The following is a 14,015-nucleotide window of genomic DNA, read 5'->3' as shown; positions in this document are numbered from 1 at the left end:
ATAATGATGACAGTTCCGTCATTCATGAGATCACTTTAACAAACTATAGGAAATCTACAAGATTGCTTCCATCAGAGTAGGATGGATATCATTGTCCTTCCACCAATATAAAACAAATGTTATGTGCTTATTGGTTATCTTCCCTGGAATCTTTTTTTCTAATCTCGAGCAAGAAATGTTCATCATCTTTAAAGTGAGTGGCAGGCCCAGGCTGAGTTAGAAAAATGCGTATCAGGAAGGCCAAAAAGAGGCAACGAAAATCAGCAAATAACACTTATCAAGCCTCTACTAATAGACATATGGCAAAGCACTCACTTTACAGCAGATATTTGATCCTCAACTTCATAAACTCCCAGCTTCCGATACACTGCATGCAGCAATTTGTCACCTTGAAAAGCTGTTCCTCGTCCATCCACCAAGGCAATGACGATGTCTTCTTTACTTGCAAGGTATGTTATCCAGCTAACTGCAAATAAGGGTCTTACACTCTGACTGCAGGGACCACCATACCTAAATAAAAAGGTAAGATTAATTTTTTCTACTGACTTTCATTTCTATCACTGAAATCTACTTCCTATAATGTCTATCACACAGTATGATTTTTTATAACAAAAATATAATAGCACTAGAGATGATAAAAGTAAAATTATATTAGAAATGAAACAATTAAAATAAAGACCACACTTTTGCTCAAAAATGGAAACCCTTTGAGCACACAACACTCTCCAAAAAAGAATTGTAGAAGCCTATGGGGTTAGCATGTCAGGAGAAAAATACAGTTTTAGAAGTATCTTTTTACCATCTGTTTCTTTCTAAAATATGCATTTAAAAATATATGGTGTCTTAAGGACACTGTGTACAGGTCAGCAGTAATTTGGAGTATGTATGATTCTGTTGGATGTCATCCATTTCTAGTCTCCACAGTTTAATAATTTCATAAGATTTATATATGAAAGGCACCCAAGAGGTTGTCTAGCCCAATCCTTTCATTTTATAGACTTATGAACACAAAGAGACAAAGGTCCTTGACTGGTTTCACAAAGGTAGCAATTGGCAAATCAGGATTTGAAACCAGGATTAGAACCCATCTGATTTCAGACCCAGTGCTTTTTACATTAGAAAACACTGCTTCTCAAAGTATACCATTCAAAAAGACTGATATGATTGCTCCTAATACTTTCAGAGGAAACTTTTTATAGTTAAGGTAGTGTGATCTACCCAGCAGGTTGTTACATTAGGATGGTTCAACGGTGGAAACAGAAACAATTCAATCTAAAAATTACAAACACTATCCCATTCATTTTAAAAAAAAGATATACTTTATCTGTAGGGGCAATGTAAGGTAGTGGTTGGAAAGCCAGGAAGAGTTAGGTTCAAGTCTTGATTGCGACACATCTTAGTCAGCTATATAACCTTGGGAAAGTTGTTGTGTTGTTTCAATCGTATCTCACTCTTTGTGACCCCATTTGTTGTTTTTTTTTTGCCCTTTCCTTCTCCAGCTCATTTTCCAGATTTATAAATGAGAAAACAGGGTTAAATGATTTGCCCAGGGTTACACAGCTAGTAAGTGTCTGAGGCCAGATTTGAACTGATGAAAATGAATCTTCCTGACGCTAGATGCGGCACTCTCTCCACTATACTACCTAACTCCCCTTTTGCAAAGTTACTTAACCTCTAAATGTTCTAGAAACCTCTAAAAACTATATATTGAAGAAAAAGTGCAGATCTGCATTATTATAGGATATTTCCTCGCTTTGAAGTTCCCTGTATCAATAAAATCACACATAGAGTCCCTTATTTGCTCTCATCTGTAGGAGAATCAAGGTAAATCTCTGAAAACAAGATGAACACAAACAGCTAACAAGAAGAGAGAACTTTACTAATTTTTCATTAAATGAAAGTCTTCAATGAAAACATGTTCAATACTGAAATTTGTCTAACAAAATAAAGTGCTACATACACCTGAATTAGTAGAGGATACTTCTTTGATCTGTCAAATTGAGGAGGAAGAAGCATCTTGTACCACAAAGCTGAAAAAAAGACAAAAAGCTTCTTTACAAATTACTCAAGACATTTTTATGATAACAAGTTATAATAATAGCCAACATTTATTTATTGCTTTATGATCTGCAAAGTGCTACACATTATCTCATTTTATCCTTAGAACAACTCTGGGAGTTAGATGCTATTATTATCCCCATTTCACAGGTAAGAAAACTGAAGCAGACAGAGGTTAAGTGACCAGTCACACAGGTAGTAGAGTGTTGGAAGTGGGCTCTGAACCCAGGTCTTCTTGCCAGCAGGTCTAGCACTCACTCTATCCACTAGCTCCTTAATATAGGACACTGGAATTAATGAGTACTCTCAGGTCATATCAAGTAAAATTAAAATTAGGGATTTAAAAAAAGTAGTAACAGAAAGTTGGGACTATAGAAGAATGTACTATTTTTTGTTGTTGTTGTTGGTTTTTTTTGTGAGGCAATTGGGGTTAAGTGACTTGCCTAGGGTCACACAGCTAGTAAGTGTTAAGTGTCTGAGGCCGGTTTGAACTCCCGTACTCCTGACTCCAGGGCTGGTGCTTTATCCACTGCGCCACCTAGCTGCCCCTAGAAGAATGTACTATTAATTTTTTTTTTTTTTAGTTTCCCAAGTTTTATTGAAATACTGTGCTGACCACAGGGAGAGTACCAGGGAGGTGTCTCTGTACTATTAATTTTTAACTTAAATATTGAATTCCATTTAATTCAATTCACTGATGCTTTAAGATCATTAGTAATCTATAAAGGTTGTCACAACAGTGATTTCACAAAGTGTACTGTGTATTCCAACTGTGCATATCTTCTATCACAGCTAAAATAAAAAAAGCAAGTGATGACCGCACAAACAATAGAGGTGAATATGTACATTATCATTTTTAAAGGTCTTACTAATTCCATCCACTTCAAGTTTCTTAATTTCCTCTTTGGGCATTTGGATATCTTGCAGAGCCGTCTCTAAATCCTTATTTTCTTCAAGTATTTTAATTTCTTTGGGAAAAAAATAAAAATGTTAATTATGACTAACTTTATCCATGAAGAAAACAATTCCCTTTCCTTGAATCCAGGCCCACTCTTTGGATTTACAGTATGCTAAGAACTGAAAGTGCTTGAGGACTTGCATGATGACAAGACAATGCTGAAGAACTCAGATCTCTGCACCTGCCCAACTATTCCAAAATAGACTCGTATTCATTTATGTACATTTCAGGTGGGGAAGGACAAACTGTACTGTTTTTTTGGACTTTTTTCTTTTTGGTGGGGTGTGGGGAGTGCGCATTTCCACCTGTTTGTCTGGCATCCTAAGGACATGAACTGACTGTATTTTCTCCTTCTGTCCACTTTAAAAAAGGTACTGGAAATCAAATGATCCTGGATGTTAAACTTCAGGAACTTAAAAAGATCTGCTATGTGCTTACCACAAGATTTAACAGTTAGTCAGTCAGTCAACAAGCATCTATTATGTGCTTAGTATCACACTATTGCTTTTGTGGATTTTATACTTTACTCAGTCTTTGTGGGTAGAAGTCACCCTTGGCTCTCAGTAGTTATCCAAGTAGAGTGGAGATTCTGGCAAGTCTTACTAAGCAGGAAAGGCTTCAAGTATAAGCCAAGCAGCAGATGTGGTTGTCTGTCCCAACCTATCCAAGTGTCAAATAGGCATCTTCATCATTAGAATATTTGCCAGGGGATGGATTTTTCCAGCCATAGCTATTCATTAAGCTATCTAAGGCCCATACCGGTTCTGTCTGACCCAGTGAGAGGAGTAGCCACATTGGTGAAATCAAAGAACCTTGAAAATTTGATGTTAAAATATTTAAGTAGAGCTAACTTCCATCTGCAAGATGTTTCTCTAAAGACATCTTTCTTGCAAGTTCTATTTCTTGGCAAAAATTGCTACAGACTTCCTTTCTGTCTTTGAGCTTAAAGAATCTAAAAAAGAGGCACTTGTTCCACTAGAGATCATTTATCTTTCACTCTTTTGAACTTTGAAACAGAATAAATCCATTGACCTATTGCAGGCCTGCAAAGTTGTTGGAATACATACATGGGTACCCAGCAATAGATGGCCCCTTCTGAACTAGGCTTTCTAGGGAAGCTGTTTATGCAGAGTTAGCCACATTTTCTAAATGGGGGTCTGGATGACTCATGGAAAATGGCAATTGACACAAGAGAAGAACATCCTGTAGGCTTTTGTTTTTGTGCTGTTTCTTTTTTTAAAATTCCCTTTGAGGATTAAGAACCGGAGGAGTATTTGCAACTATATCTAAGTTTGCCAAAAGGCTTCCATTATAGCCCTCAGTTTTCGTATACTTCAAACATTCTGATAAAATAGCCCTCTTTGGCTTAAACATGCAATACGTAATCTTACCCCAAATGCGAATATTGTAGGGGTGGTTTGCACAAAAATCCATTGAGATATTTGAAATAAACTTAAGATTTGGAGGTAGAATTGTGGGTAATTTAAAAATAATTAAACTTCTGGATTTTAAACTTCAGAGTTAGTTAAACCAACCAAGAAAATGACATCAGTGTGATTCCAAAAGTTATTATTTGAGAATGGGCTATATAACCTAGAGAGGAGTGTGAATTCACAATTTTAACACACAAGTTCTAAATTCTCATTCCCCTCAACATGACTTCTGTACATGGAGTTGCCATTGGCTCAAAAGGCATACTGGGTACAGAAGGCATATGGGATGTTGAAAAGAATGATAATCTCTACAACTTTGGCCTCAAAAACAAACAAGAAAATGATACGCAGACACCTATATTTATGCTCTAACCCACACTGCACATATGTGAAATTTTGAATCACTGGTTAGACTTCAAAATAAGTCCTAAACTCTTTGGTTTATGCAGTACAGCTTAGTAAATGATGCCACGAAAATCATAACTGAGGCATTATGGAACATTTATAGTTTAAAGTAAATACTTCAAGCCAGCTTTGAAGTTCATTCTTGCATTTAATAAAATGGAAAAGGTAAATTCTCTTTGTTTTCCTGTAGAGAAGAACACCGGAGTTCAGTTCCCTTCGTATCTGGTATAAGCCTAATAATACAACCTTGAAGATGAGAATGGTTGTAAGTCCTCATTTGTTTTCTTCTCTCTTTTTTTTTCTTGGCATATACTTTCATAGGTAAGTTCCAGAGAGTATGCCCCCTGGGAAACTATAATTTTGATTTCTTTTCAATCAATCAAGAAATATCTTCCAGGCACTGGGCATACAAAGACAAAGGATGAAATAATCCCTTCTCCCATTCAATTAGAGAAGACAAGTACAAAACAAGGATGTGCATGTATCTTACATATGTGTCTGTCCTAAGTAAAAAGTAAATAAACACAAATGTCCCTATTAGACACCCTTACCTACTATTGAATATATTTTGTGTTAGAGTCAATTCCAATTTTACTTTTAATTTCTATGGTCTAGTATGGGTTCTGTAGGGATGCCAACCAGATGAGGCTTCCTTTGTGGGAAGTAAGAACACTCATGATAGCTGTGAACAACTTTAAGGAACATACAGTGGAACTCCTTAATTTGATTGATACTAGGATTGGGGTCCATACTTTGGGGCTTAGCACAGCATTTAACAAAGTGCCTGGGATATAGTAGGCAGTTAATAAAGGTTTATTGACTGACGAACTGGTCACATTATCTAACTTTGTTATGCTATGCTTTTATTATATTTCAGAGGAAATAATTGGGATTATAGTGTTTCAAAATTTGTGTAATCATGAGCTATGTAATAAAAGGTTCTTGAAGGCTCTCTGTTTCCTATTTTTAAAAATTTCAAACCCTTTTGTTTGAAATTTAAGTCCTTTAATAATCTGTCACTATGATTTTTTCTCCCCATGCACTCTGTAATCTGGCCTAACTAGATGACTTGTTGTCTCCTGAACACACCCTGAATTGTCCTAATCTCTGCATTTATTCAAGCAACATTTCAGTCTGGTAAACCTTGACAAATGACATTATTTGGCATTTGATTTAATTTAATAAGCATTTAGGAAGCCCACTGCTATATGCCAGGCACTATGCTATGAACTAAATTGTACCTGATACTGCTATTTCTTGACCCTCTTCTCCCTGTCCCCCTAAAATCTGGCTTACACCTCTACCGTTCTCCTAAAACTACTCCCTCAAAAGTAATTAATCTCCAGATCACAGGATTCTAGATTTAATGCTAAAAGGGAACTCTGAAGGCATTAAGTCCAATGTTATTCTGTAGACAAGCAAACTACAACCCAGAGAAATTAAGTCATTTGTTTATGATTACACAAGCAAGTAACAGTCAGAGACAGGATTTGAATTCAGGCCTTCCTGATTCTATAGGGCTTTATTTCAATAACTTTCACCCACTTGACTTCTTTGCAGCATCTGAAACTGTCCCTCCCCCCTTTCTATTTTATAATTAGCTCATCCCTTGGCTTCGGAGGAAACATACTGTATTAATTCTCTAGTTTCTCTTTCTTTTTCCTCACCTGAGGTGAGTGTTCCCCACAAGGAGTCCTTGGACCTCTTCTCTTCACTTTCTATATGTTTTCCTTCGCCAATGTCATTCAGTCATTCATTCCTATATCTTCAGGTACCACCTCTAGGCAAATGACTCCTGAATCTATATTGGGACGGGGGTATTCCTTTAATGCAGTTTTATGTATGAAGATTTTTAGGATACTCTGTATTGGTCTGTTTTCTACATTCCAGAATTCCTGGATATCTTCTTTATATAGTTACCTGAATGTCCCACCAGCACCTCAAATCCAAACCAATATCTTCTTCAGACCTGTGTGTGCTCTGCAGATACACAGTGTCTGGAAGTAGTAAGCACTTAATAAATCCTTACTGATTAATGGACTAACTTAGCAAATCAGTTTCAACCTTAGAACCTTTGAACCATTCTTCTTTATCCTTCAAAGACACAGCCACTTTATGTGTGTGGTTTCTCCCTACTAAAATATAAGCTCCTTGAGGGCAGGGTTTTTTTGGGTTTTGCATTTGTATCCTCAGACTTTAGTATGGTGCCTGGCACATGGTAAGTTCTTAGTTAATAGTACTTCTTTCATTCTTTCCCCTAAGCCTGCTCCTCTTTCTGACTTGGTCATTTCTCTCTGTAGTACCAGGGTTCACCTAGATTCTTATGCTCTGACCTCAGTTTTTTCTTTCCCTCCTCTCTCCCTCACATCTCCTATATCATCAGCCACGAAGTCCTCTTAATTGTACCTCACTATCTCTCACATCCATCCTCTTCCTCTTTCTTTCCACGGTCACCATGTGAATACCATTTTATTTCCATAGGATCATAGATTTTAAGAGCTACAAGGGACTTTAGAGACCACCCATTTCAATCTCTTATTTTACATATATCTAAGGGACTTGCAAATTGACAAAGGCAGTAAGTAGCAGAAATGGAATATGAACCCAGACCTTCTTACCTCCACATCTAGTACTTTTTTTTCTATTACACCACAGTCTGTGATTGACTATATAAGGGCACTAGTACAGTAACTTCCTAACAAACATGCCTAATTCTGTTCTCCTCCCCTACCCCAATCCACCCTTCATAATGCTGCCAGGCTAATCTTTGTGCACCAATCTAGTCATATCACTCCCCTGCTCAAAAATCTTGAAGGCTCTCTGTTTCCTATTTTTTACAACTTCAAACTCTTTTATTTGAAATATAAATTCCTTAATAATCTGTTACTATCTTACTCAGTCTTATCTTAGACTCCTTCTCCTTATGCACTCTGTAGTCTGGCCTAACTAGATGACTTGTTGCCTCCTGAACACACCCTGAATTTTCCTGTCTCTGCATTTATTCAAGCAGTGATTGTTCCCCAGTTGTTGACGCTGTCTTTCCTTCATGAATTTATTCCTACTCAGCTTTTAAAGCCCAGTTCAAATGCTATCTCCATCATGATACTTTCCCTGATTCTCTCATCTGTGGCATCCTTTCCCCGTGGACCTTTCATAGGACTTTGTTTGTAACTGTATTTCACTGTTCAAGTATCACTGTATGTTATAGTTAATCTGGGTTTGTATCTTATCCTTTAACCAGGTTATAACTTTTAGGAATCCAGGAATTGTATTTTATCTAAACTTTGACTCTCTTCCAGTCCATAGCACAGTGTTTGGCACTTAATTGGTGCTTAATTTAAAAAAAAGTTAGACTGTAGCATTTTGCAATGGGATATGTCTACTATAGGCTTAAGGTAAATAACATAATATAACATGTAAAATAAAGTACCTTGATCAGTGTGGCCATCATACAGAGTGGAAATAGGAACTCCAGGGCCTATATGCAGAATCAGAACAAAGACATGATTTGTATTTAAAGAATTGCTCGATTTTAAACAAAAATTTTGACATTTGACAATAACTTTGGTTGGTCTCAGGATTGCAGGCATCTTTTCATTTTGCAGTTATTTTTTGTCCTGCAGAGAAGTAAACATCACCTTTAAAAATACATTTAAGCAACACATGAGATCAGAGCTCCATCAAAGAATAAGATTGAGAGAAAAGTGGCTTTTCATGCACTTCCCAAGAGTACTCCTTAAGAGTTAAGGTGCTGTTATTGAGGTGACCCCAGAAGTAAAAATGTCAAATGGGCTTCTGGGAAGGTGTCATATCATATTGGTTAAGATGAATGGTTTTTATGTGGTGACGCTAACATTGAATAATCTTCGCAACAGTGCTCGGGATGGATTTTCATTCTGGAACACTTGCTTCTCTGCCTAGTTGGTTAATTTCTGTGAGTCCAGCTCATCATCTTTTTTTCTTCAATGTAAAGATAAAATTCAGAAAGGAATCTGAAATTTTCCCACTCAAATATATACACTTTTCAGATTGAGGTTATAATTCTTCAAACTAGATTGTCAATTTGAAAATAACTATGTATAGAATTTAGCAATTCATTTTTGATATATAAATGTTAATAGGTCAATGATATCCCACCTTCATTTATTGTACAATAAAATACTATGTGAGTAACACATTAATTGGATAAATATTTTCAGATGGGCATGGGTTAAATGCCAATATAATTCTATTTGGGATGGATGGAGGAGATATCTATGAAATAAATAGGATTTTCTTAGTGTATTTAAGACCTTCTCCCTCTTAAAAATGATAAACTGGAATAGATTGTTGTTTTTTCTTGTCAGTTAGGGGAGGAAGAAATAAGCATGAACTCCTAGAACCTAGCCTATCATTTTCATTCTGTATGATTTCTGTGGGTTGTGGCAATTAGCATAACATTATACCTCAAAGTTACAAGACTGGGGCAAGACTTCACAAAACCCATGAGCATGGAATTATGTCACCAGTATCTTAAGTTCTTCCAGAGTCCTTTAGGCCATTGATAATCTGGGAGGGGTGGAGCAGGGCATAAGAACAGTTGACATTTATATAGCAATTTGAGATATCTTTAGATTATCTCTTGTGACCCTCTCAGCAACCTTGTGAGGCAATAGCTATTACTAACCCTGAACAACCCTATTAAGCAAAGGCTACTTTACAGATGAGAAATAGAAAGCTGAAAGAGAGGGTAAGTGGATTATTAGTTTTTTTGTTTTTATTTTTATTTTTTTGTTGGGGGGGGGGCGGGAATGAGGGTTAAGTGACGTGCCCAGGGCCATGCAGCTAGAAAGTGTCAAGTGTCTGAGGCCGTATTTGAACTCAGGTCCTCCTGAATCCAGGGCCGGTGCTTTATCTACTGCACCACCTAGATGCCCCCCTAAGTGGCTTATTAGTAAAAAGATCAGAACCTAGTAAACAGTATAGCACCTTCTCCCGACAGACTCCATCTCTGTAGGCATAGCCACAAAGGCACTGTTTTTCCACTCACAGTTCTTGAAGCAGCTCCCTCTTTAGAATGTTCTTGTGCTGTTAGTGTCTAATTCTTATCGGTCAGTAAGGCAGTCAAGTAGCATTTATTAAGTGCCTACTATTGTGCTAAGGGCTAGATACAAAGAAAGATAAAAAAAAAAAACAGTCTCTGCTTTAAGGGAGCTTGCAGTCCAATGGCAGAAATAATAATAATGATAATAATAATAATAATAATAATAATGACAATAGCTAGCATTTATTTAGCACTTTAAGGATGTAAAGCATTTTTATCAGGGTAGCTAGGTGGCACAGTGGATAAAGCACTGGTCCTAGATTCAGGAATACCTGAGTTCAAATCCGGCCTCAGACGCTTGACACTTACTAGCTGTGTGACCCTGAGCAAGTCATTTAACCCTCATTGCCCTACCAAAAAAAAAAAAGCACTTAATGTTATCTCATTCTATCCTCACAACAAATTTTGGATGTAGGTGGGTGTGAATATTAGCTCCACTTTACAGATGAGGAAACTGAGGCTGAAGGGGGTTAAGTGACTTCTCCAGGATCACACAGTTATTAAGGGTCTAAGAATATATTTGAACTCTGGTCATTCTGACTCCAGGTCCAAAGCTCTATCCAATGTGCCACCCACCTGCCCTAATAGTTGGAACTAATTATTAGTGTGATTTGCCAACATGCTTGGATCCTTCAACTTAGATTTCTTTTACTGATCTTTGTGAACAGGTAAAAGTTACAGGTTTAATGATTCTTAGATCTACTTCCAGTCCTATATGGGTTTTTCCTGCACTGGCACAGTGAATCACTTTACTGTATTTGCAAAAACACCAGATGAGGTGGTGCTTTCCACATGGTTCATTTTTTTTGCCAAATATAAAATTACCATACTGAACAGGAAGCGTGGGTAGTGGTAAGAGCACTGAGCTAGGACCGCTGGGTTCTAGTCCTGGCTTTGTTACTAACTTGCTACGTGGCCTTGTGCTGAAGTTTTCTTATCTATATAAAAAGGTAATTAATCATACTTGCCTTACCTACATCACAAGGGTTTTCTCATGACAAGAAATGATAAATATGAAGGTGAACTAAAAAAGGAGTAATATGAAAATGTGTTATATATGTGTAGATATAGCTAGATGTTCCATTTTCTAATGTTTTTCAAACATGGTATAAATGGAAAGATAATTATCCTGGGAGTCACGAGACTAGGATTCCAATCCAATCCAATCTGTCGCTAACTAGTTGAGTGACTGTGAGTAAGTCAGTTCACTTGTGTTGGACTAATTTTCCTTATCTTTAAAATGAGGGAGTGGGACTCGATGATATCCAACATTCCTTATAGCTCTAAAATTCTATGAGTCTGTGAATTATAACAGCTAAGATGTAAAGAGTTTACAGTTTATAGAGCACTTATTTATACCTTATCTAATTTGATCTTTCTAAAAATCCTACAGATGAGGAAATTGAGGATCAATAAATTTAGGATGACTTGCCCATGGTCCTATTAGGTGGGATTTGAACTCAGGCTTTTCTAACACCAAGTCCAGCACTCTGGACCACTGCCCTCTCTTACTAAATATCATAAAAAGGAGGCATTTCTTTCAGGATGTTAGATATAAGGTGGGATAGATAAATAAGGTATGTCTTGAGAGATCACAGTATATTGGACATGGTTTTGAATAGCTGGGTCTAATGTCCAAAATACTTTAAAAAAACAATTATTTCGTGAAAATGTTTCATGCAAATTGGCATATTCTGTCATACTGAAGGGAATATTTTGAGGCAGAATTTTTATTTACTCTCATGTAGTCAAAATGGTCTTTAAATTTACAGTATGCAACTCTTCTCTGGCTTAACTGACTAGGAGGAGGCCCATTGTAGGTTAGTAGTGTCTTCATCCCATACCGTATGATCCAGGGATATTGGCCTCAGCTTCTCATACACAACCTTCCACCTTCTATCTCTGTCTTTGCACTGGCCATCTCACATGCCTGTCTTTCTCATTTCTGCCTCACATCTTCCATTGAGATGCATCTCAAGCAGTATCTTCTATATACTCCTCAACTGCTAGTGTCTTCCCTCCCTAACTCCCTTATATTTAATTGTATTGTCTATGTTTGTATTTATTCCCTCTATATTTATGCTGCATATATTTTTATATGTATTTGTCTTTTACCATACTAGTAGGGATTATTTTATGATTTATACTTGTCCCCCAAGCACCTAGCACCTTACCTGACTCATAGTAGGCACTTAATAGAAATTTGCTGATGGATTGACCCTGGGAACTAAAGCAAACCCAAGATTCTCAAGCAAGCCTGTGGTTCCATTTTCAGATGTCCAGGAGAAACACCTTGTTCTACTCTTTGGTTTCCTTATTAAGGGAAGAGGGAGAAGGCAGTAAGCATTTATATAATGCCTACTGTGTGTCAGCTAGTATGTAAGCACTTTACACAATTATCTCATTTGAGCCTTACAACAATCCTGGGAGATAGGTGATATTATTATTCCTATTTTACAATTGAGGAAACTGAGGCAAACAGAGGTTAGACGACTTGCTCAGAGTCACAAGCTAGTAAGTGTCAGATACTGAATTTGGACTCAGTCTTCCTGATTCTAGACTCGGTGCTCTATCTACTATGCCATCCCTCATAGTCCTTGGGAACTTGTAGGTCAACTCAAAGAGACCTACTATAGATCAATGCAAGGAGAAGCAATTGGAGGGTTAAAGAATCCCCAGCAGTCAGTTTGGGAATTCACTTGAAGCTTGTTGTGTCATGTGAATTTCCTATCTGCTTTTCAAACCATGTAGCATCTAACTTCTCAGGGAATCTCTTTATGGGTTTTCTGATGTGTTTCTTTGCTTGTCAAACTGGCTATTAGTGATGTGTGAATAAAATATTGCAGGCCAGAAGATGCTATATGTCAAGAAAATATTTATATCATGTAGACACAGCCTATGCCATCGATTTTCTGTGGCTTGTTTGGTTGAAGGGAATAGTTTCCCTATTGGGAATCCAGACAAGTAATCTCTTATAGGTCCAGTTAAAATAAACATATACACATACATATAAGACTAGAAGGTTTCTCAGAACTTCCAAGGTCACAGTTTTATCTTTCATGTTTGGGCAATCTGGAATCAGAACAATCCAAGAAAGATGTCTGTTCTAGAGCAGTTCTTAACCTGTTCTGGGTCATGGTCTCCTATGGCAGTCTAGTGAAGCCTAAGAACATCTTCTTAGAATCATAATTTTACATACATAAAATAAAGAAGATTACAAAGGAAACCAATTATATCAAAATACAGTTACCGAAGCATTTTGTTTCAAGATCAGTTAAAAACCCATCTAGAGGCTTGTAAGGAAGTAGCTTAGAGTCCTTCATTGGGTAACCCAAATCCAGTACCCATTCCATCAGAAAACTCTTTTCACACAGGGTCAATCCCCTTGGCTTTGCCAGTTATTTTACATACCATAGCACATAAGTGAATAGTACTTAGCGAAGTTGCTGAAACTTGCTGAATAGTATTGGCATCTTTCTTTCCTTAGAACACAAGTGAGGCACTGTTTCCTTGGAGGATAGCTTCCAATGCTAATTCTAGGAGGAAATTAAAATAACATGAAACTAAAGTTTTTCAATTGTTTTTATCCAAATGTATTGCATCATGTAAAGCACCTAATTTAAATATCAAGACACCAAACCCACTCCATTTTCTACTGCCAATATGGCTTTTAGTAATTTCTAAACAATACATTTTTTTCTATAGCCTGATTTGTATCTGGACCAGTATAAACCTTGATGATCATGGGATTATAGACTGAGAGCTAGAAGGGAACGCATAGGCCATCTAGTAACAACTCCTTCATATGAAGGAACTGAGGTCCTGGAAAGTGAAACGTTTTGTCTATGATCACATAGGCAAGCATCAGAAATTGGATTCAAACCCAGGTATTCAGAAGCCTTTTGACAGTTGACATCCCTTTTATGGGAGGGAAGTGACTCTCTCCATGATCTTAGGTCTTTTGTTCTGTTCAGGGTGTTGACCAGTTAAGGACTGTCATCCCTCCTCCTCAGACAATTTAAGGATCAGTTCAAAGCTATTCTTGCTTGTTCTATATTTGTGCATAGAAACCTACAGA

General features: G+C 37.0%; 1 protein-coding gene across 1 annotated transcript in view; it reads right to left on the bottom strand.

The window, feature by feature from the left end:
* Positions 1 to 14,015, bottom strand: part of LOC122747778 (fibroblast activation protein alpha) — an 81,071-nt gene that overhangs the window by 26,147 nt on the left and 40,909 nt on the right. Inside the window, exons 15-19 of the mRNA XM_043993619.1 lie at positions 13,349 to 13,473; positions 8,285 to 8,332; positions 2,928 to 3,026; positions 1,961 to 2,030; positions 316 to 510 (exon numbers count right to left, since the gene is read on the bottom strand). Coding sequence (XP_043849554.1) covers positions 316 to 510; positions 1,961 to 2,030; positions 2,928 to 3,026; positions 8,285 to 8,332; positions 13,349 to 13,473 — 537 coding nt within the window. The remainder of the gene's footprint in view (positions 1 to 315; positions 511 to 1,960; positions 2,031 to 2,927; positions 3,027 to 8,284; positions 8,333 to 13,348; positions 13,474 to 14,015) is intronic.

Source organism: Dromiciops gliroides, chromosome 3, assembly GCF_019393635.1.
Source record: "Dromiciops gliroides isolate mDroGli1 chromosome 3, mDroGli1.pri, whole genome shotgun sequence".
NCBI lineage: Eukaryota > Metazoa > Chordata > Mammalia > Microbiotheria > Microbiotheriidae > Dromiciops > Dromiciops gliroides.
This window is presented reverse-complemented; position numbering and strand designations above follow the sequence as displayed.